This window comes from Oryx dammah, unplaced genomic scaffold (assembly GCF_014754425.2).
Source record: "Oryx dammah isolate SB20612 unplaced genomic scaffold, SCBI_Odam_1.1 HiC_scaffold_29, whole genome shotgun sequence".
Lineage (NCBI taxonomy): Eukaryota > Metazoa > Chordata > Mammalia > Artiodactyla > Bovidae > Oryx > Oryx dammah.
In genome coordinates this window covers 75,935,768-75,961,081 of record NW_024070213.1, presented here as the reverse complement: position 1 = coordinate 75,961,081, position 25,314 = coordinate 75,935,768, and the positions used below count along the sequence as shown (strand labels likewise).

The following is a 25,314-nucleotide window of genomic DNA, read 5'->3' as shown; positions in this document are numbered from 1 at the left end:
AAATGTCTTTGAAAAATGGCACTCATCCCTGACCAAATGTGAGGTCTTATATTCAAGGTGTTTAAAAACAACCTCCAGTTCATCATTGACTGACCTCTGAGCACGGCTTTTCAGCTGTAAATATCTATGTTAAAAGAAAGATATCAAATCACTAAGTTAAACTTACATCTTAAAAAAGTAGAAAAAAAGAAGAGCAAACTAAATCCAAAGTAAGTAGAAAAAGGAAATCATAAACATCTTTGGAAGCAGGGAGTCTTGAACACTGGACCACAAAGGAAGTCCCCCTTTATATTTTAAACATGTAAGTTATTTCATTTTCTTGAAGTAATATTCTTGCTTTTTAAAATCTATCTGTGAGTAATTTTGGAAGCCTTCCATAAAAATTTTTAAAAATTATTAGCAGCTGATTTAGTGCATTTATGGAACATGGGCGATTTCAATATATCATCATATTGATTTTTCCATATAACCCTGAAGGAAAGACGCTATCACTAGTCTAAATGAGGTAGACAAAATGCCAAAAGATATAAATAAGTTAGCTACAGTCTCATGACTAATAAATAAGAGATCTACTTTTAAAAATAAGTTTGACACTAAGGTATAATATCTGTATTTTTAACAATTTATTTTAAAATCTTTATTTGCAAACAAAACACACCTCAGCTAAACTGTCTCTAGTTGAGCAAGTCAGATGAAGGGGAGTCATTACCTTGTCAGTTCTGTCTCCTTTGATTGTCACAACTTCTCTTAAATATTGACCAGGAAGGTCCTTTTTAACATTTCTCTAATTTCTCCAGAGTTATCTATAGAAGAACCCTGGACAAAATTGATCTTATGCTTCTTCTGCTTCCGGTATTTGGAGATGATTTAGACTAAACTTCAGTCATAATCATTTAGACTAAAATTTAAAATACCCAGTTCTAGATAACTTCTTCTTCCATGAGAAGGTCTCTAGGCTCTTTCAGTTCTCTAGCCACTGTCAGTTCAGTTCAGTTGCTCAGTTGTGTCCGACTCTGCGACCCCATGGACTGCAGCAAGCCAGGCTTCCCTGTCCATCACCAAATCCCAGAGCTTATTCAAAATTATGTTCATCGAGTTGGTGATGCCATCCAACAATTTCATCCTCTGTGATCCCCTTCTCCTCCTGCCTTCAATCTTTACCAGCATCAGTGTCTTTTCAAATGAGTCCATTCTTCACATCAGGTGGCCAAAGTATTGGCATTTCAGCTTCAGCATCAGTCCTCCCAATGAATATTCAGCATTGATTTCCTTTAGGATTGACTGGTTTGATCTCCTTGCAGTCCAAGGGACTCTCAAGAGTCTTCTCCAAGACCAAGTTCAAAAGCATCAATTCTTTGACACAGATTTCTCTATATTCCAACTCTCACATCCGTATATGATTACTGGAAAAATCACAGCTTTAACTAGACGGACCTTTGTTGGCAAAGTAATGCCTCTGCTTTTTAGGTCCATGAATCAAGGTAAACTGGAAGTGGTCAAACAGGAAATGGAAAGAGTGAACACCACCATTTTAGGAATCAGTGAACTAATTAGGATGGGAATGGGCAAATTTAATTCAGATGACCATTATATCTACTACTGTGGGCAAGAAGAAATGGAGTAGCCCTCATAGTCAACAAAAGTGTCCAAAATGCAGTACTTAGGTGCAATCTCAAAAATGACAGAATGATCTCTCTTCGTTTCCAAGGCAAACCATTCAGTATTACAGTAATCCAAGTCTATGCCCCAATCAGTAATGATGAAGAAGCTGAAGGTGAACCGTTCTATGAAGACCTATAAGACCTTCTGGACCTTACACCCAAAAGATGTCCTTTTCATTATAGGGGACTGGAATGCAAAAGTAGGAAGGCAAAAGATACCTGGAACAATAGGCGAATTTGGCCTTGAAGTACAAAATGAAATGGCGAAGGCTAACAGAGTTTTGCCAAGAAAACACACTGTTTGCTGACAAAGAGCAAGCACCCTCTTCCAAAACATGAGATGACTCCACACATGGACATCCCCAGGTGGTCAACACCAAAATCATATTGATTATATTCTTTGCAGTCAAAGATGGAGAAACTCTAAACAGTCAGCAAAAACAAGACGGGGAGCTGACTGTGGCTCAGAGCATGAACTCCTTATTGCAAAATTTACACTGAAATGGAAGAACGTATGGAAAACCACTAGACCATTCAGATATGACCTAAATCAAATCCCTTACGATTATACAGTGGAAGTGGCAAATAGATTAAGGTAATAGATGATAGAGTGCCTGAAGAACTATGGATGGAAGTTCATGACAGCGTACAGTAGGCGGTAATCAAAACCAACCACAAGGAAAAGAAATGCAAAAAGGCAAAATGGTTGTCTGAGGAGGCCTTACAAATAGCTGAGAAAAGCAGAGAAGCCAAAGGCCAAAGAAAAAAGGAAAGATATACCCATGTGAATGCAGAGTTCCAAAGAATAGCAAGGAGAGATAAGAAAGCCTTCCTCAGTGATCAGTGCAAAGAAATAGAGGAAAACAATAGAATGGGAAAGATTAGAGATCTCTTCAAGAAAATTAGAGATACCTAGGGAACATTTCATGCAAAGATGGGCACAATAAAGGACAGAAATGGTATGGACCTAATAGAAGCAGAGGATATTAAGAAGAGGTGGCAAGAATACACAGAAGAACCATACAAAAAAGATCTTCATGACCCAGATAATCACGATGGTGTGATCACTCACCTACAATCAGACATTCTAGAATGCAAAGTCAAATGGGCCTTAGGAAGAAGCATCACTATGAACAAAGCTAGTGGAGGTGATAGAATTCCAGTGGAGCTATTTCAAATCCTAAAAGGTGATGGTGTGAAAGTGCTGCACTCAATATGCCAGCAAATTTGGAAAACTCAGCAGTGGCCATAGGACTGGAAAAGGTCAGTTTTCATTCCAATCCCAAAGAAAGGCCTTGCCAAAGAATGGTCAAACTAGTCACTGTAACACAACAATAATAGAAGCTCTATTTACACATTTTTGAGGCTTCCCAGGTGGCACTGGAAAAAAAAGATCTCCTTCACTGACTGCAATAAAGCCTTTGACTGTGTGGATCACAACAAAATGTGGAAAATTAATAAAGTGATAGGGATACCAGACACCACCTTATCTGACTCCTGAGAAACCTGTATGCAGGACAGAAAGCAACAATTAAAACTGCACATGAAAAAACGAACCGGTTCAAAATTGGGAAGGAGTATGTCAAGGCTGTATATTTTCATCCCGCTTATTTAACTTACATGCATAGTACTACATCACATGAAATGCTGGGCTAGGGGACTCATAGGCTGGAATCAAGATTGCCTGGAGAGGTATCAACAATCTCAGATATGCATAATAAACCACTTTAATGGCAGATAATGAAGAGGAACTAAAGAGCCTCTTGATGAAGGTGGAAAGTGGAAATGCTGGCTTAAAAGTCAACATTCAAACATGAAGATCATGGCATCCAGTCCTATCACTTCATGGCAAATAGATATGGAAAAAGTAGAAACTGTCAGATTTCATTTTCCTGGGCTCCAAAATCAATGTGGATAGTGACTGCAGCCATGGAATTAAAAGATGCTTGCTTCTTGGAAAAAAACCTATGACAAATCTAGACAGTATATTAAAAATCAGAGACATCACTTTGCCAAGAAAAGTGAAAGTTATGGTTTTTCCAGTAGTCATGTATGAATGTGAGAACTGGACCATAAAGAAAGCTGAGTGCCAAAGAATTGATGCTTCCGAACTGTGGTGCTAGAGAGGACTCTTGAGAGTCCTATGGTCTGTAAGGAGATTAAACCAGTCAGTTCTAAAGGAAATCAACCTTGAATATTTATTGGAAAGACTGGTGCTTAAGCTGATGGTCCAATACTTTGGCCACCTGATGCAAGGAGCCAACTCATTGGAAAAGACTCTGATGTTGGGAAAGACTGAGGGCAAAAGGAAAAGGAGACAGCAGAAAATGAGTGGATTTGATGGCATTACTGACTCAATGGATCTGAGTCTGAACAAATTCTGGGAGACAGTGAAGGACAAGGAAGCCTGGGGTGCTGCAGTTCATGGGGTCACAAATAGTCGGACACGACTTAGCAACTGAACAACAGCAACAACAAGGTGGCGCTAGTGGTAAAGAACCCGCCTGCCAGTATAGGAGACGTGAGAAATGTGGGTTCGGTCCCTGAGTGGGGAAGATCCCCTGGAGGAGGAAATGGCATCTCACCAGTACTTTTACTGGAAGAATCCCATGAACAGAGGAGCCTGGCAGACTACAGTCCATGGGATCACAAAAGTCAGATGGGACTAAGTATCTGAGCAAACATCAGGGCAGATATCAGTGGAACAGAGAGCAAACAAAAAAATAATAGAGAAAATTGATAAAACTGAAAATTTAGCAAATAAAATTAGCAAAAATTTAGGTATACTAATCAAGGAAAAAAGAAAAGACATATCTGGAATTAAAGGGATATCAACACTTACAGAAATTAAAATGAACTGTGAACAACTATATAATAAATAATACAACTTAGATGAAATGGATGAAATCCTATAAAAACACACATTATGACAAAGAAATTAAAAGGAAATTTTAAAATCTGAGTAAATCTGTAACACATAAAAAATAAAGAATTCTTAGTTAAAAGTTTTCTAAGAAAAGCCTAGGTGCAGAAACATTTAAAGAAAAAATAACCAAACCCCAGTGGCTCAGTGGTAAATAATCTGCTTGTAATTCAGGAGACGCAGGAGACTTGGGTTGATCAATGGGTTGGGAAGATTCCCCGGGGGAGGACATGGCAATCCACTCCAGTATTCTTGTCTGGAGAATCCCATGGACAGAGGAGCTTGGCGTGTCATAGTCCATAGGTCACAAAGAGTCAGACACGACTGAAGTGACTTAGCATGCACACAACCAGCCTCCACAAATTCGTCCATTAAATAGACGAAGAAACATCTTCCAACTTGTGCTATGAAGCCAGTATCATTACTCTGGTACCAAAGCCAGACAAAGACATTATAAGTAAAGAAAAATTCAGACCAATATTCCTCATGAAATAGATGCAAGCAGAATTGACATATATATTTTTTTTCATGTATAAAACAGATAGCTAGTAGGAAGTGGCTATACAGCACTGGGAGCTCAGCTTGGTGATCTGTGATAACCTAGAGGAGTGGGATGGTGGGAATGGGAAGGAGGCTACAGAGGGAGGAGATATATGTATGCATAGAGCTGATTCATACTATTGTACAGGCAAAACTAACACAATATTGCAAAACAAATACTCTCTAATTTAAAAAAAATTCTATCATAAACCATAATAGAAATGAATATAAAAAAATAGATTCAATATATATATGTATAACTGAGTTACTGTGTTATACAGCAGAATTAACTATATTAAAATAAATCTCTCTACATATTTTCAAAAATCATCAACAAAATATTACCCCCCAAAATGAAGCACTTTATGTAATGGGTTATAGAACATGACTAAGCAGCCAATAAACTGTGGAAAATTCTGAGAGAGATGGGAATACCAGACCACCTGACCTGCCTCTTGAGAAACCTATATGCAGGTCAGGAAGCAACGGTTAGAACTGAATATGGAACAACAGACTGGTTCCAAATAAGAAAAGGAGTACATCAAGGATGTATATTGTCACCCTGCTTATTTAACTTCTATGCAGAGTACATTATGAGAAACGCTGGGCTGGAAGAAGCACAAGCTGGAATCAAGATTGCTGGAAGAAATATCAGTAATCTCAGATATGCAGATGATACCACCCTTATGGCAGAAAGTGAAGAGGAGCTGAAAAGCCTCTTGATGAAAGTGAAAGAGGAGAGTGAAAACGTTGGCTGAAAGCTCAACATTCAGAAAACGAAGATCATGGCATCTGGTCCCATCACGTCATGGGAAATAGATGGGGAAACAGTGGAAACAGAGTCAGACTTTATTGTTTTGGGCTTCAAAATCACGGCAGATGGTGACTGCAGCCATGAAATTAAAAAACGCTTACTCCTTGGAAGGAAAGTTATGACCAACCTAGATAGTATATTCAAAAGCAGAGACATTACTTTGCCAACTAAGGTCCGTCTAGTCAAGGCTACGGTTTTTCCAGTGGTCATGTATGGATATGAGAGTTGGACTGTGAAGAAAGCTGAGCGCCAAAGAATTGATGCTTTTGAACTGTGGTGTTGGAGAAGACTCTTGAGAGTCCCTGGGACTGCAAGGAGATCCAACCAGTCCATTCTGAAGGAGATCAGCCCTGGGATTTCTTTGGAAGGAATGATGCTAAAGCTCAAACTCCAGTACTTTGGCCACCTCATGCGAAGAGTTGACTCATTGGAAAAGACTCTGATGCTGGGAAGGATTGGGGGCAGGAGGAAAAGGGGACGACCGAGGATGAGATGGCTGGATGGCATCACTGACTCGAGGGACGTGAGTCTGAGTGAACTCCGGGAGTTGGTGATGGACAGGGAGGCCTGGCATGCTGCAATTCATGGGGTCGCAAAGAGTCGGACATGACTGAGCAACTGAACTAAACTGAACTGAAGTAGCCTTTATGCCAGGAAGGCAAGGTGGTTTAACATTTCAAAGTAATGTAATGTACATATTAATAGAATAAAAACAAACGTGATAAATCTCAAAGGACACAGAATGAGCATTTGACCAAATCAGTGACAAAAACCTTCACTAAACTAGGAATAGAAGTGCAGCCTGACAAAGGGCACCTACAAAAACCTAAAGCTAACATCATACTTGGCCTTCCCAGCTAGTACAGTAGTAAAGAATCTTCCTGCCAAGCAGGAGACATGGGTTTGATCTCTGGGCTTGGAAGATCCCCTGGAGAAGGATATGCAAACCCATTCCACTATTCTTACCTGAGGAAATGACATGGACAAAAGAGTAATTAAGTATGATATTGTATTTGTTGTTTAGTCACTAAGATGTATTCAATTCTTTTGAGACCCCATGGACTGTAGCCCGCCAGGCTATCCAAAAATTGCAGGTAGATTCTTTACCAGCTGAGCCACAAGGGAAGCCCATCCAAAAATAAAATTAAGAAAATAACTGCAGGTCAAACAAGTGGAATCAAAATATCATAAATTTTTAAGGCAAAAATTCTTAAGTTTTCTAAAATATATACATTATACATATTATAACATGTTGATTCCACTTGTTTGACTTAGTATGGATCAGTTCAGCTCAGTTCAGTCAGTCACATCCAACTGTTTGCGACCCCATGGACTGGAGCACACCAAGCTTTCCTGTCCTTCACCAATTTTCAGAGCTTACTCAAACTCATGGCCATTGAGTTGGTGATGCCATCCAACCATCTCATCGTCTGTCATCCCCTTCTCTTCCTGCCTTCAATCTTTCCCAGCATCACAGTCTTTTCAAATGAGTCAGTTCTTCACATCAGGTGGCCAAAGTATTGCAGTTTCAGCTTCAGCATCAGTCCTTCCAATGAATATTCAGGACTGATTTCCTTTAGGATTGACTGGTTTGATCTCCTTGCAGTCCAAGGGACTCTCAAGAGTCTTTTCCAACACCACACTTCAAAAGCATCAATTCTTCAGTGTTCAGCTTTCTTTGCAGTCCAACTCTCACATCCATACATGACTGCAGGAAGAAACATAGTTTCAATAGATGGACCTTTGTTGGCAAAATAATATCTCTTCTTTTAATATGTGTCTAGGTTGGTCATAGCTTTTCTTCCAAGGAGTAAATGTCTTTTAATTTCAAGGCTGCAGTCACTATCTGCAGTGATTTTGGAGCCCAAGAAAATAAAGTCTGTCACTGTTTGCATTGTTTCCCCATCCAGAAGTGACGGGACCAGATGCCATGATCTTCGTTTTCAGAATGTTGAGTTTTAAGCCAGTTTTTTCACTCTTCTCTTTTACTTTCATCAAGAGGCTCTTTAGGTTCTTCTTCGCTTTCTGCCATATGGGTGGTATCATCTGCATATCTGAGGTTATTGATATTTCTCCTGGCAATCTTTACTCCAGCTTGTGTTTCATTCAGTCTGACATTTCGCATGATGTACTCTGAATAGAAGTTAAATAAGCAGGGTGACAATATATAGCCTTGACATACTCCTTTCCAGATTTGGAACCAGTCTGTTGTTCCACGTTCAGTTCTAACTGTTGCCTCTTGACTTGCATACAGATTTCTCAGGAGGCAGGTCAGGTGGTCTGGTATTCCCATCTCTTAAAGAGTTTTCCACAATTTGTTGTGATCCACACAGTCAAAGGGTTTGGCATAGTCAATAAATCAGAAGTAGATGTTTTTCAGGAACTCTCTTGCTTTTTCAATGATCCAACGTATGTTGGCAATTTGATCTCTAGTTCCTCTGTCTTTCCTCAATCCAGCTCGAACATCTGGAATTTCCCAGTTCACATACTGTTGAAGCCTGGCTTGGCGAATTTTGAGCATTACTTTGATAGTATGCAGGTCAGGAAGCAACAGTTAGAACTGGACACGGAACAACAGACTCGTTCCAAATAGGAAAAGGAGTGCATCAAGGCTGTATAGTGTCACTCTGCTTATTTAACTTATATGCAGAGTACATCATGAGAAACGCTGGGCTGGAAGAAGCACAAGCTGGAATCAAGATTTCTGGGAGAAATATCAATAACCTCAGATATGCAGATGACACCACCCTTACGGCAGAAAGTGAAGAGGAACTAAAAAGCCTCTTGATGAAAGTGAAAGAGGAGAATGAAAAAGTTGGCTTAAAGCTCAACATTCAGAAAACGAAGATCATGGCATCCGGTCCCATCATGTCATGGGAAATAAATGGAGAAACAGTGGAAACAGTGTCAGACTTTATTTTTTTGGGGCTCCAAAATCACTGCAGATGGTGACTGCAGCCATGAAATTAAAAGATGCTTACTCTTTGGAAGGAAAGTTATGACCAACCTAGATAGCATATTCAAAAGCAGAGATATTACTTTGCCAACAAAGGTCCGTCTAGTCAAGGCTATGGTGTTTCCAGTCAGTTGTCATGTATGGATATGAGAGTTGGACTGTGAAGAAACCTGAGCACCGAAGAATTGATTCTTTTGAACTGTGGTGTTGGAGAAGACGAGTCCCTTGGACTGCAAGGAGATCCAACCAGTCCATTCTGAAGGAGATCAGCCCTGGGATTTCTTTGGAAGGAATGATGCTGAAGCTGAAACTCCAGTACTTTGGCCACTTCATGCGAAGAGTTGACTCATTGGAAAAGACTCTGATGCTGGGAGGGATTGGGGGCAGGAGGAGAAGGGGACGACAGAGGATGAGATGGCTGGATGGCATCACGGACTTGATGGACGTGAGTCTGAGTGAACTCTGGGTGTTGGTGATGGACAGGGAAGCCTGGCATGCTGTGATTCATGGGATCGCAAAGAGTCGGACACGACTGAGTGACTGAACTGAACTGAATGTGCTATTAGTGTAATCAGTGCAATTGTGCGGTAGTTTGAGCATTCTTTGGCATTGCCTTTCTTCTGGATTGGAATGAAAACTGACCTTTTCCAGTCTCTTTTAAGATTTGTAAAGAAACGGCTCAGATTTTATTTTTTTCATAAACAAGTCTCAATCAGGATCCTTTTCAATAAAACAAAACAATTTTAAGAAAATAAAATAATTTCAAGGATGTTGGCCTGTAATTTTCTTTCTTGGTGGTATCTTTGTCTGGTTTTGGTATGAGACTGATGGTGGCTTCATAGAATGTGTTTGGGAGTATTCCTTCTTCTTCAATTTTTTAGAAGAGTTTGAAAAGAATCGGTGTAATTGTTTCTTTGTATGTTTGGTAAAATTCACCTGTGGAGCCATCTGGTCCTAGGTTTGTAGGGGCTTTTATTATTATTATTACAGTCTATTTTATTTCTAACAATTGGCCAGTTAAATTTATCTATTTCTTCTTTACTCAGTTTTGGCAAACTGTATGTTTCTAGAAAATTGTCCATTTCTTTTAGGTTATCAATTTTGTTGGCAAATAATTATTCACAGCAATTTCTTAATTTTTTTTTTGTATTTCTGCAGTATCAGTTATGATTTATCCTTTCACTTCTTACTTTCCTCTTTTGGGGTCTTCTCTCTTCTCTTCCTTGTAAGCCTGGCCAAAAGTTTGTCAATTTTGTTTACCTTTTCAGTGAAGTAACTTGGTTATATTGAGTTTTTCTGTTTTTAATCTCTATTTTATTTCCTATGATCTTCATTATCTGCTTCCTTTGGCTGACTTTAGGTTTTGTTTGTTCTTTGTCTAATTCTTTTTAGGTGGTGGGTTGTGTTGTTTAAGATTTTTCTTGTTTCTTAAGGAAGGCTTGTATTGCTATGAACTTTCCTCTAAGAACTCCTTTTGCTGTATCCCATAAATTTTGTAAGGTTGTGTCTTGCCATTTGCCTCAAGGTATTTTTTAATTAATTAATTAATGTTTGGCTGTGCTGGGTCTTCATTGCTGGGCAGGCTTTTCCTTAGTTGTGGCAAGCCAGAGCTACTCTTCAATGCAGTGCATGGGCTTCTCATTGTGGTGGCTTCTCTTGTTGTGGAGCACAGGCTCTAGGGCATGCAGGCTTCAGTACTGAGTCCATATTGAAGTATATAGGCTCAATAGTTGCAGTTCCTGGCCTCTAGAGCACCAGCTCAGTACTTGTGGCACATGGGCTTAGCTGCTCCATGACACGTGGGATCTTCCTGGACCAGGGATCAAACCTGTGTCTCCTGCAGTAACAAGCAGATTCTTTAACACTGAGCCATCAGAGAACCCAACTTCAAGGTATTTTCTAAATTTCTTCTTTGTTTTCATTACTGACCCACTGTTTTTTTACTAAGAAGAAAATTACAGGCCAATATCTTTGATGAACATAGATGTAGAAATTCTCAACAAAACATTAGGAAATCAAATCCAACAATACATAAAAAAGACCATACACCATTACCAAGTTGGAGTCATCCCACAATTACAAGAATGGTTCAACATACACAAATCAATGTGATATATCAATAAAAGAAAAGATAAAAACCACATGATACAGAAAAAAATTTGATAAAATTCAACATCAATTCATGACAGAAACCCTTATGAAAGGGTAGAGAGGGAATATATTTCAACATAATATAAAATATTAATGTCAGACTCATAGTTATATAATAATCAATGGTGAAAAGCTAAAATCCTTTCTGCTAAAATCTGGAACCAAACAAGGATACCCACTCTCATCACTTCACTTCAACATAGTATTGGGAGTCCCAGCCACAGCAATCAGAAAAGAAAAAGAAATAAAAGGTATTTGAACTGGTAGGGAAGTAGCAAAATTGTCAATTTACCACTTGATGGTAAGATGCTGCTGCTGCTGCTGCTGCTGCTGCTGCTGCTGCTAAGTCGCTTCAGTCGAGTCCGACTCTGTGCAACCCCACAGACGGCAGCCCACTAGGCTCCTCTCTCGCTGGGATTCTCCAGGCAAGAATACTGGAGTGGGCTGCCATTTCCTTCTCCAATGCGTGAACGCGAAAAGTCAAAGTGAAGTTGCTCAGTCGTGCCCAACTCTTAGTGACCCCATGGACTGTAGCCTACCAGGCTCCTCCATCCATGGGATTTTCCAGGCAAGAGTACTGGAGTGGGGTGCCATTTCCTTCTCCAGATGGTAAGATGACATGATATTATATATAGAAACCACTAAAGACTCCATACAAGAATTATTATAACTAATAAATTCAACAAAGTAGCAGGATACAAGATTAATATACAGAAATTGGTTCCATTTCTTTACAGTAACAATAAAATAAGAGAAAGGGAACCTGAAAAAAATCATTATCTTGCAAAACTGCATCAAAAAATGCTTGGGAATAAACCTCACTAAGGAGGTGAAAGACATATCTGAAAACTACAAAACATTAACAGTAGAAATTGAAGATAATTCAAAGAAATGGAAAGATATCCCATGTTCTTGGGTTGGAAAAATCCATACTGTTACAATGGCCATACTATCCAAAGCAATCTACAGATTTAATGCGATCCTTATTCAATTACCCATGATGTTTTTTCACAGAACTAGAATGAATAATCCTAAAACTTATATGGAACTATAGAAGACCCAGAATTGCCAAAGTATTCTGAGGAAAAGAACAGAGCAGGAGTCATAATTCTCCTAGACTTCAGATACTACTACACAGCTGTAGAAATCAAAGCAGCATGTGATTGGCACAAAAACAGACATGTGAATCAATACAACGGAGTAGACAGCCCAGGAATAAACCCATGCAACTACAGACAGTTAATCTTTGACAAAGGAGGCAAGAATACACAATGGGGAAAGGGTAGTTTCTTCAGCAAGTAGTACTGGGAAAGGTAGACAGCTACACAGAAACCAATGAAGTTAAGATTAAGAGCACACCATTCCAAATTACACAAAAATAAACTCAAAAGGGCCTAAAGACTTAAGTATAAGACAAGACACTGTAAAATGTCTAGTAGAGAACACAGACAAAACATTCTTTGACATAAATTCTATCCAGTATTTTCTTAGGTCAGTCTCCCAAGGCAACAGAAATAAAAGCAAAGATAAACAAATGGGATCTAATCAAACTTGCAAGCTTTTGCACAGCAAAAGAAACCATAAGCAAAATTAAAAGACAACCTATAGACTGGGAGGAAATATTTGCAAATGATACAACCGACAAGGGATTAATTTCCCAAATAGAGAAACAGCTCTTATAATTCAGTAACAAAGAAATAAATAACCCAGTTGAAAAATGGGCAGAAGACCTAAATAGACAATTCTCCAAAGAAGACATATGTATGGCAATTGGTGCATGAAAAGTTTCTCTAACTATTAGAGAAATGCAAATCAAAACTTCTGACCTCATACCAGTCAGAATGGCCACCATTAAAACGTCTACAAATAAATGCTGGAGAGGTGTGGAGTAAAAGGAACACTTCTTTGCTACCAGAAGGAATATAATTTGGTACAGCACTATGGAAAACAGTATGGAGCAGTTCCTTAAAAAGCTAAAAATAGAACTACCATATGATCCAGCAATCTCATTTCTGGGCATATACCCAGGAAAGATATAAGCATCTGAATGCAGAGTTCCAAAAAATAGCAAGAAGAGATAAGAAAGCCTTCTTCAGTGATCAATGAAAAGAAATAGAGGAAAACAACAGAATGGGAAAGACTAGAGATCTCTTCAAGAAAATTAGAGATACCAAGGGAACATTTCATGCAAAGAAATGGTCTGGACCTAACAGAAGCAGAAGATATTAAGAACAGGTGGCAAGAATACATGGAAGAACTGTACAAAAAAGATCTTCTTGACACAGATAATCACAATGGTGTGATCACTAATCTAGAGCCAGACATCTTGGAATGTGAAGTAAAGTGGGCCTTAGAAAGCATCACTACGAACAAAGCTAGTAGAGGTGATGGAATTCCAGTTGAGCTGTTTCATAATCCTGAAAAAGGATGTTGTGAAAGTGCTGCACTCAATATGCCAGCAAGTTTGGAAAACTCAGCAGTGGCCACAGGACTGGAAAAGGTCAGTTTTCATTCCAATCCCAAAGAAAGGCAATGACAAAGAATGCTCAAACTACCACACAATTGCACTCATCTCACATGCTAGTAAAGTAATGCTCAAAATTCTCCAAGCTAGACTTCAGCAATACGTGAACCGTGAACTCCCTGATGTTCAAGTTGGTTTTAGAAAAGGCAGATGAACCAGAGATCAAATTGCCAACATCCACTGGATCATCAAAAAAGCAAGAGAGTTCCAGAAAAACATCTATTTCTGCTTTATTGACTATGCCAAAGCCTTTGACTGTGTGGATCACAATAAACTGTGGAAAATTCTGAAAGAGATGGGAATACCAGACCACCTGACCTGCCTCTTGAGAAATCTGTATGCAGCTCAGGAAGCAACAGTTAGAACTGGACATGGAACAACAGACTGGTTCCAAATAGGAAAAGGAATACGTCAAGTCTGTATATTGTCACCCTGCTTATTTAACTTCTATGCAGAGTACATCATGAGAAACGCTGGACTGGATGAAACACAAGCTGGAATCAAGATTGCCGGGAGAAATATCAATAACCTCAGATATGCAGATGACACCACTCTTATGGCAGAAAGTGAAGAGGAGCTAAAAAGCCTCTTGATGAAAGTGAAAGAGGAGAGTGAAAAATTTGGCTTAAAGCTCAACATTCAGAAAACGAAGATCATGGCATCCGGTCCCATCACTTCATGGGAAATAGATGGGGAAACAGTAGAAACAGTGTCCGACTTTATTTTTTGGCGCTCCAAAATCACTGTAGATGGTGACTGCAGCCATGAAATTAAAAGAAGCTTCCTCCTTGGAAGAAAAGTTATGACCAACCTAGATAGCATAATTAAAAGCAGAGACATTACTTTGCCGACTAAGATCTGGCTAGTCAAGGCTATGGATTTTCCTGTGGTCATGTATGGATGTGAGAGTTGGACTGTGAAGAAGGCTGAACACCGAAGAATTGATGCTTTTGAACTGTGGTGTTGGAGAAGACTCTTGAGAGTTCCTTGGACTGCAAGGAGATCCAACCAGTCCATTCTGAAGGAGATCAACCCTGGGATTGCTTTGGAAGGAATGATGCTAAAGCTGAAGCTCCAGTACTTTGGTACCTCATGTGAAGAGTTGACTCATTGAAAAAGACTCTGATGCTGTGGGAGATTGTGGGCAGGAGGAGAAGGGGACGACCGAGGATGAGATGGCTGGGTGGCATCACGGACTCGATGGACGTGAGTCTGAGTGAACTCCGGGAGATGGTGATGGACAGGGAGGCCTGGCGTGCTGCGATTCATGTGGTCCCAAAGAGTTGGACACGACTGAGTGACTGAACTGAACTGAACTGACCCAGATAAAACTATAATTCAAAAGATATATGCATCTCTATATTTGTAGCAGTACTATTTATAATAGCCAAGACATGGACATAACCTAAATGTCCACTGACAGAGGAATGGATAAAAAGATATATATTAAATACATGTGATGGAATATTACTCAGACCTAAAAAAGAATGAAATAATGCCATCTGCAGCAACATGGATGGACCTAGAGTTTATCACACTAAGCAAAGTCAGTCAGAAAGAGGAAGACAAATACCATATGATATCATTTATATGTAGAATCTATAATATGACACAAACATACCTATCCATGAAACAGACTCACAGACATAGAGAACAGACTTGTGGTTGCCAACTCGGGTTTGGGGGAGAGGAGGATTAGGAGTTTTGGATTAGTAGATGCAAGCTATTATATGTAGGATGGATAAACAACAAGGTCCTACTATATAGCACAGGAAACTATATTCAATAACCAGTGATAAACCATAGTGGAAAAGAATATGAAAAATAAATATATATGTTTAACTGTGTCACTTTGCTATACAGCAGAAATTAACAAGTGTAAATCAAGTATACCTCAAAAAATTTTAAAAAATGAAAATAATTCCATTCATAACAGCATAAAAAGAATAAAATAATTATTTAACAATATAAACATGAGGCTTATCGAAAGTATGGAAATTAATTTCATTACACTGAGAACTACTGTAATTATTGAGAAAAAAAATTAAAGGATGTTAAATAAGATGGAATATTATTCATCCTTAAAAATAAAAATTCTCCTATTTATGACAACATGAATGAACAGGGAGGATATTACACTAAGTGAAATAACCAGACACAGAAAAATACTGTAAGATCTCACTTAAATGTAGAATCCCAAATTAAAAAATGCAGAGGGTACTATCATGGTTGCTAGGGGCTGAGGAAGTGGGGGAAATGGAGAGATATTGGTCCAAGTGTACAAATTTTTACTCACAAGAGGAATAAGCTCTGGGGATCTAATGTACAACACAGTGACTATAGTCTTAATGCTACATTTACTCTTGAAATTTGTTAACAGAATAGATCTTAAATGGTCTCACCATACATATAATAATGGTAACTATGTGAGGTGATCGATGTGTCAATTAGCTTGATTATGGTAATCATTTGAATATGTGTATGCCTATTAAATCATCAGAGCAGACAACTTAAATACCTACAATTTTTATTCATCAGATTATAGGTCAGTAAAGCTGAGGAGAAAGAAAAGCTCACTTCAAGTACACTGGAAAGTTCTCTCGTGCCCTCTAAGTTCACACCTCCCTAAAGTAACCACTATTCTGCTTGCTGTCTGAACGTCATATGAATTATACAACAATTCTCTTTTTGTGTTGAGATTTATGCATATTCTTGCTTGCTATGACATATATTAGCAGCTCACATTTTTCATTTCTGTGTACTATTCCATTATATGAATATTACATAATATTCTATTCTTAATGGACAACTGGGTTAGTTCAAGTTTGGGGCTATTAAGAATAAAGCTCTTATGACAAACATATGACAAAAACTGACTAGGAGAAACATTTCATGTTGATGGATTAAAAGAGTCACTATTGTTAAAATGTTAAAATTTTCCCAAAATTGGTCTAAAGATTCAAAACAATCCCTATAAAAATCAAATTAAAGTTCCTTTTCCCCAGAAATGGACAGGCTGATCCTAAAATTAACAGGATCAGAAAAGGACTGATTTTCAAAGGACTGAAAATGCAAAGGACTAAGACAAGCTAAAACATTTTTGAAAAAGAAGAATAAATTGGAAGACTAATACAATTCCCAATTTCAAAACTTACAGTAAAGCTTTAGTAGTTGAGACAGTGTGACAACCATAAAAACAGACATAATTTTTCAATAGAACAGAACTGAGATTACAGGGGAAAATAATTTATACTTTTGTCAATTAATTTTCAACAAACGTCTCAAAGCACTCAATGGGGTAAAGATATTCTTTTCTTTCCATAAATGCAAATGATGAAATTAGTTCCTTATTTCATCACATCATATCCTAATAATCCTCACACCATACATAAAAAATTAACCCGAAGTGGAAAATGTTATATTGAAAACCACAAGACAGAAGTAAACATAATAGAAAATCTTTATAACCTTGCCTCAGGCAAAGATTTGTTAGCTTTGACATCATATGCATGATTCAGAAATAAAAAACTAAATTGCATTTCATCAAAATTAAAACCTTTGAAAAAAAAAAGGTTAGTGTCAAGAAGACACCATTAAGAAAATGAAAAAGGTAAGCATTTCACCAAAGATACATAAATGATTAGTAAGCACATGAAAAGATGCCAACATCATTAAAACCCCAATAAGATACCATTACATGTTGACTAAAGTAGCATAAATTTTAAAAGACTAACCATACCAAGTGTTGTCAAGGATGTACTGGAAATGGAACTCTCATTCTTTGCTGACGGGAATGTAGAAATGACATAAATCACTTGGGAAACAAGTCTGCCAGTTTCTTAAAATGTTAAACATACACTAGCCATTCCATATGTAGATATTTGGTGGTGGTTTAGTCGCTAAGTCATGTCTGACTCTCGGGCAACCCCATGGACTGTAGCCTGCCAGGCTCTTTAGTCCATGGGATTCTCCAGGCAAGAATATGGAGTTGGTTGTCATTTCCTTCTCCACGGAATCTTCCCAACCCAGGACTCAAACCCGGGTCTCCTGCATTGCAGGCAGATTCTTCACCAACTGAGCTATGAGGGAAGCCTTGTAGATATTTACCCAACAGAAATGAAAGCATATATTCAAACAAGATTTCAATATCAATGTTCATAGTAGCTTTATTTTGGAATAGCCAAAACTGGGAGGAAAAAAACTAACTGTCCATCAACAGATGAATAAATTTTGCTATATTCATACAATGGAAAACTACTCAGCAATAAAAAGAAATGGACTTACTGATACACACAATAAACAACAAAGATGAATCTCAAAGTAATTATGCTGAGTGAAAGGAAAAAAGAAACCAAAAATGGGAAAACATAAAGTATGATGCCACTTACAGATTAATCAACAGTAACAGAAATCACATCAACAGTTGCCTTGGGGCGGGAGTAAGTGATGTGAAATGACCAGAAGAATGGATTTACAAAGGTGCCCAAGAAACTACAGGAGACGATGAATAAGTTCATTATTTTTAAAATATGCCAAAACTTACCAAAGTGCACATTTTAGGTAAGTTCAGTTTGTTATATGTTGATTATACATTAATAAAGTTGTTTTTAAAAATCTCAGAACAAAGAGAAAAAAGAAGTGTTTTTTGGCTTTTACAATTCTCCAGGCAAGAAACAGTGTTTGCTTAGACTGGGATGGAACCCTTAGAGATGAAAACGTAAGTAAATAATATTAAGGTTTCTTAGAATGAAGAAATGACAATACTTTGTTGGTGAAATGTATACTGAGAGATGAAGAAAAGGAAGAAATCAAGGACAACTTTTATTTTGGCTTAAGCAACTGAGTGAATAGTGGTGCTATCTATTAATATGAAGACTTGGATAGGATTACAGAGTCAAGGTTTCTCATCACAATTAACAAGAAATAATTCAAAGTGGTTTGACAGTTTTAATGGATTAAGGAAAAAAAAGAACTAGGTTTTATATACAGACATCTAGAAAATAAAAATAGGACACTGACCAACTACCAGATATGAAGAAGAAGTTAATACGATATGATACAGTAAAGGAAACTAGTAATTCATGGAAATTATAGAACAGGTGCAAAACACCTTGGTCCCAAATATTTTTTAAAATAAATTAGTTAACATGGACGCAATCTAGATGTCCATCAGCAGATGAATGGATAAAAAAGCTGTGATACATATACACAATAGAGTATTACTCAGCCATTAAAAAGAATACATTTGAATCAGTTCTAATGAGGTTAATGAAACTGGAAATGATTATACAGAGTGAAGTAAGCCTGAAAGAAAAACACCAATACAGTATACTAACACATATATATGGAATTTAGAAAGATGGTAATGATAACCCTGTATGCGAGACAACAAAAGAGACACAGATATATAGAACAGTCTTTTGGACTCTGAGGGAGAGGGAGAGGGTGGGATGATTTGGGAGAATGGCATTGAAAAATGTATAATATCATATAAGAAATGAATCACCAGTCTAGGTTCAATGCAGGATACAGGATGCTTTGGGTTGGTGCACTGGGATGACCCAGAGAGATAGTATGGGGAGGGAGGTGGGAGGGGGGTTCAGGATTGGGAACACGTGTACACCCGTGGTGGATTTATGTTGATGTATGGCAAAACCAATACAGTATTATAAAGTAAAATAAAGTAAAATTAAAAAAAATAAATAACAAAGATTAAAAAATAAAATAAATTAAAGGTCAATTTGACAATAATTATTTAAAGTGATTTAATGAAATACTATATTTTATTGATAGTTTTCTTTTCTAACTAATATTTAGGTCTGTTTACATCTCTAACTAAAAATAGTTATGTCTGTTAAAAGCAAATTAATAATTTAAGAAATAAATGCTACAGGTTCTTTATTACCTTCAAAATCTTTGCTTACCTGTTTAATCTTTCAAATAATGGTCCAGATTGTGTTGTTTCATATGATGGATTGAAAGTATCTTGATTTTCATTTAATTTAGAAACCAAGGAATGAGAATAATTAACATTACTGAGCTGTAAAAGAAAGGAAGAGCTGCCAAAATGGTAATGTACAGATATACAATTTAAATTATTTATCATAAAATGTGATTTAAGTGAATACACATATATTCAAAAAATGTATTATTTTAATCTAAAAGAAAATAATTGCATCCTAATTGAAAATAAAATATGCACAGTACATCATGAGAAATGCTGGACTGGGAGAAACACAAGCTGGAATCAAGATTGCCGGGAGAAATATCAATCACCTCAGATATGCAGATGACACCACCCTTATGGCAGAAAGTGAAGAGGAGCTAAAAAGCCTCTTGATGAAAGTGAAAGTGGAGAGTGAAAAAGTTGGCTTGAAGCTCAACATTCAGAAAACGAAGATCATGGCATCTGGTCCCATCACTTCATGGGAAATAGATGGGGAAACAGTGGAAACAGTGTCAGACTTTCATTCTGGGGGGCTCCAAAATCACTGTAGATGGTGACTGCAGCCATGAAATTAAAAGACGCTTACTCCTTGGAAGAAAAGTTATGACGAACCTAGATAGCATATTCAAAAGTAGAGACATTACTTTACCGACTAAGGTCCGTCTAGTCAAGGCTATGGTTTTTCCAGTGGTCACGTATGGATGTGAGAGTTGGGACTGTGAGGAAGGCTGAGTGCTGAAGAATTGATGTGTTTGAACTGTGGTGTTGGAGAAGACTCTTGAGAGTCCCTTGGACTGCAAGGAGATCCAACCAGTCCATTCTGAAGGAGATCAGCCCTGGGATTTCTTTGGAAGGAATGATGCTAAAGCTCAAACTCCAGTACTTTGGCCACCTCATGCGAAGAGTTGACTCATTGGAAAAGACTCTGATGCTGGGAGGGACTGGGGGCAGGAGGAGAAGGAGATGACAGAGGATGAGATGGCTGGATGGCATCACTGACTCGATGGACGTGAGTCTGAGTGAACTCTGGGAGTTGGTGATGGACAGGGAGACCTGGTGTGCTGTGATTCATGGGGTCACAAAGAGTCGGACATGACTGAGTGACTGAAATGAACTGAACAATGAAAGCATATCAGTATTTGACTGATTATTAGAATAATACAGTTGATACTATGGTGAGCTAAATATTTTACACTGGTTAAAAAATACCCAGAACACCAGTATCTTGAGTAAATAAAAGTTAAATTTCTCTCATAGAAATCACATAATCTCTTCAAGAAGAAAACAGCTGTACTTAACTCAGTTTCTCCATCTACTGAGTAAAATTTTAGACTGCTACTTTAATATTTCTGAATATCAATATCATTGAGTGCAAAATGCAGAAAGGATTGGAAGACTATTGAGAAAAGCAATTGAAATAATCAATTTACTAATGTGGAAAGATATTTTATTGGCTCAACATTAATCTATCCAGCAATAATATTTTACATCTGCAGTATATATTTATCTGTAAGCCATGAAACATAGCGATAAGTCCAAAGAAAATCAATGACAGAAATAGAAAAGAAGAGAGAGGGAGACAAAAAGAGATACTGAAAGTCTTCAAAAAAATATAAAGGTCTAAAGTAAGGGAAAGTTGAAAATAAAGTCTGATAATACTTCTCAGTGTCAGAGAGACAGTGACAGAAGCACAGAGACAAATTCATTCCTCAGAGTGAGTAACACACAAAGAAATCAAAAGAGAAGGGAATATTATATAGTGGCTCAAATATTAACTTCTCCAGGGCAGTGAGAAGTGAGTCCCAGACCAAATTTTTTTCTTTTTTTTCAATTAATTTTCCTTTGTATCTTATAATTTCATTTCAGTTATTCTCACTTTTCTTCAAATCCTTCCAAATAAACTATTAAAAACTTCACTAAAACTTCACAATGTGACAATATGCCTTGGACAGGTACAAAAGACTCTTGTTGCTGTCTTCTGCTCTATTAAGTATCGCATTATTTACCCTTCTGCAGATAATCACTAATCTATATAAGTAGGAGATTATTTAAATAGATTACAGGGCATTTCATTCTGTAGCCGATAAATTATTTAAAAGAATAAGCATGAGTTTTAAGCAGATCTAGGATGCAAGTTTTAGTCTTGTAAATACAAACCGAAAGGATAATGGAATATTTTTCACTGCATCCCTCAAAAATTATTGGGTTCTTAAATTAATAAGGCTAACACATATCATTGAAACATAATATCAGTACTTCAATTTTTCTTTTCTGAAAAACAGAAAACATACTTTAATAAAAGTGAATCATGATATATAGCTATAAAATACCATAACTATAACTAATAAATTTATAATTGTAAATTAATTTATAAATAATACATAAATATGGCATAAACCACTACATGCCAAAATTGGGAGGAATTCAAAATAAATATTCCTGCTAATAAGACACAGGATTTATATAACCATTTTCTTCACTATCTTTATATATTATTACAATAATCTCTGATGGCTCAGCAGGTAATCTGCCAGGAATGCAGGAAACACAAGAGACACAGGTTCAATCTCTGGTCAGGAAGATCCCCTAGAGGATGACATGGCAACCCACTCCAGTATTCTTGCCTGAAAAATACTATGGGCAGAAAAGCCTGGCGGGCTATAGTCCATGGGGTCACAAAAAGTCAGACTTGACTGAGTGACTAAGCACAAGCATACACACAGTAATCCTTAATAATTTCATTTTTTAAATCTATGTAAATTTAATAAAAAATCACTTCTTGGCATTTTCTATGGAAGATATATTTCAGAATTTTAAATTTTGAATTTTTAGTATTCTTAACCTTAGTGCATAAAATAATTAAACATTTTAGCATTACACATCTCTACATATTTGTGTAATTATAATTGAAATGCATATGACCAGTTGGCATCTGTCAAATCATGAAAACATTCAAGTCATCACAATTCATACCTAATAGCCTACTATGATATCACTGAGGATATATATTACTATTCACAGGACCCTTTCTATAACACATCTACTGGGCCACCATGACATCACCAACTATTCATTTACTGTGATTACAATCATCATACTATTATGTAACACACTGAACGATTTTCAGTTTCACCATCAATTTACTGAAAAATGATTTTTTCAAAGATTTTTAAACAACATTTCAGTTTTTGAATTCATAATTTCCTACAGTGCAGAAAATTAAGTTTTGGCCCTAAGAGGAACTTTATACCTAATTTATATCCTATTGTGACTATATCTACAGCAAGTTACAATAATATTTTAAAATCTATAAATAAGAAATGAACATATCATAAAATATAATGGTATCAAAATCCTAAGAACCTTCGATTCAAAGACACTTATTCATCCTGCTTCTTTTTATATGCAACTTTCTGAAGACTAGGTACTATTCTGGGAATGAAATTTTGTTTTGTAGTATTTTCACTGGAAGATACTTCTGCTGAAAAAGATAGTGGAGTGAAAATGCAGTTTTCTGTTCTGTTGAACTGAGGTTAAAACATTCTATATGAGCCCATGACTTGTGATAACTACAGAAAAGACAATCATTTGATTTGCCAAAATGTATAAACGAGAGATGAGAAAAGTGAAAAACAGAAGCAAAAAAGGTCATGAGCTGCAGAAAAAGTTCCAAGGAAAGAAAGGCAAGTCAATCAGCAATTGACAAGACTTATTAAGACCAGAGAATTTATCGGCTAAGATTATACTGAAGAGCTCCTTTTCACTGGACTTTATCATTCCTGGTCCTCTACACCCTCAAGTCCCATTCTACTACATGACATCTCCTAAAAATGGAAAGCCTCAGTTTCATTAATACACAGCACAGCTGATAAGATTTTCAAGAGATTTTAGTATCACTGTTTTTACCTTTCTGTAGTTTAACTCTAGCAATTTAAAGAAAAGAAAGGATAAATATTACTATAGCCTTAGATCTTAATATTTCAAACTTTAATCAAAATCTGTTCATTTTCTAACTGCATAGAATTTTATTTGCTAAAAGTAGCTCTAAGAGGGAAGTTTACAGTGATATAAGTTTACATCATGAAACAAAGAAAATCTCAAATGAACAATCTAATGTTATACCTAAAGCAACTAGAGAGAGAAGAATAAACAAAACCCAAAATTAGTATAAGGAAAGAATTCACAAGTCTCAGAGAAGAAAATACATGAAGTAGAGACTAAAAAACAACAGAAAATCAAAAAATTAATAGTTCTTTGAAAAGATAAACAAAATTGATAAACCTTTACTCAGAATCATCAAGGAAAAAAGGGAAAGGGTCCAAATCAATAAAGTGAAAGTGTTAGTCATTCAGCTGTGTTTGACTCTTTGTGACCTCATGGACTGTAGCTCCTCAGACTACTCTGTCCACAGAATTCTTCAGGCAAGTATACTGGTGTGGGTAGCCACTCCCTTCTCCAGGGGATCTTCCTGATCCAGGAATCGAAGACCCTGATCCAGGGTCTGCCGGCAGATTTTTCACTATTTGAGCCACCAGGGAAGCCCCAAATCAATACAATTAGCAATGAAAAAGAAGTTACAACCAACACCACAGAAATACAAAGGACCACAAGAGACTGCTGGGTTTTCCTGGTGGCTCAGACGGTAAAGAATTTGCCTACAAAGCAGGAGACCCAGGTTTATAAATCCTTAAAAAGGTACAATCTCTCAAGAATGAACAAGGAAGAAATAGAAAATATGACAGACCAATTATAAGTACTGAAATTGAACCTGTAAAACTTTCAACAAACAAAAGTTCAGGACCAGAAGACTTAACACATGAATTTTACCAAACATTTGGAGAAAAGTTAACATCCATCCTTCTGAAACTATTTCAAAAACTGCAGAGAAAGGTACACTTCCAAGCTCATGGTATGAAGCCACTAATACAGAAAACAGACAAAGGTACTCCCCAAAAGAAAATTACAGGCCAATATCACTGATGAAAAATTCTCAACAGAATATTAGCAAACTGAATCCAACAATTCATTAAAAGGATCATATACCAGTAGTCATGTACGGATGTGAGAGCTGGACCATAAAGAAGGTCGAGTGTTGAAGAATTGATGCTTTGGAATTGTGGTCCTGGAGAAAACTCTTGAGAGTCCCTTGGACTGCAAGATCAAACCAGGAAATGAACCCTGACTATTCACTGGAAGGACTGATGCTGAAGCCAAAGCTTCAATACTTTGGCCACCTGATGCAAAGAACTGACTGAAAAGACCCTGATGCTGGGGAAGATTGAAGACAGGAGAAGGGGGTGACAGAGGATGAGATGGTTGGATGGCATCACAGTCTAAGTGGACATGAGTTTGAGCAAACTCCAGGAAATAGTGAAGGACAAGGGAAGCGTGGCATACTGCAATTCACGGGATGCAGAGTCAAGTGCGACTTAGCGACTGAACAACAAATGCCATGATCAAGTGGTATTTATCCCAGGGAAACAAAGATTTTTCAGTATCTACAAATTAATCAGTATAATATAATATAATATAATACCACATTCACAAACTGAAGAATAAGTCATATGACCATATCAATAAATGCAGAAAAAGCTTTTGATAAAATTCAAAATCCATTTATGATAAAAACTCTCCAGAAAGTGCACATAGAGGGAACATATCTCAACATAACACAGGCCATTTATGACAAACCCACAGTAAACAACATACTTAACACATTTCCTCTGAGATCAGGTACAAGACAAGGATGTCCACACTTACCACTTTTACTCAGTGCAGTTTTGGAAGTCCTGGCCATA

General features: G+C 37.2%; 1 protein-coding gene across 1 annotated transcript in view; it reads right to left on the bottom strand.

The window, feature by feature from the left end:
• CUNH12orf40 (chromosome unknown C12orf40 homolog) overlaps positions 1-25,314 on the bottom strand; it is a 95,339-nt gene that overhangs the window by 36,956 nt on the left and 33,069 nt on the right. The window contains 2 exon segments of the mRNA XM_040233493.1: positions 19,494-19,609; positions 22,897-23,085. Coding sequence (XP_040089427.1) covers positions 19,494-19,609; positions 22,897-23,085 — 305 coding nt within the window.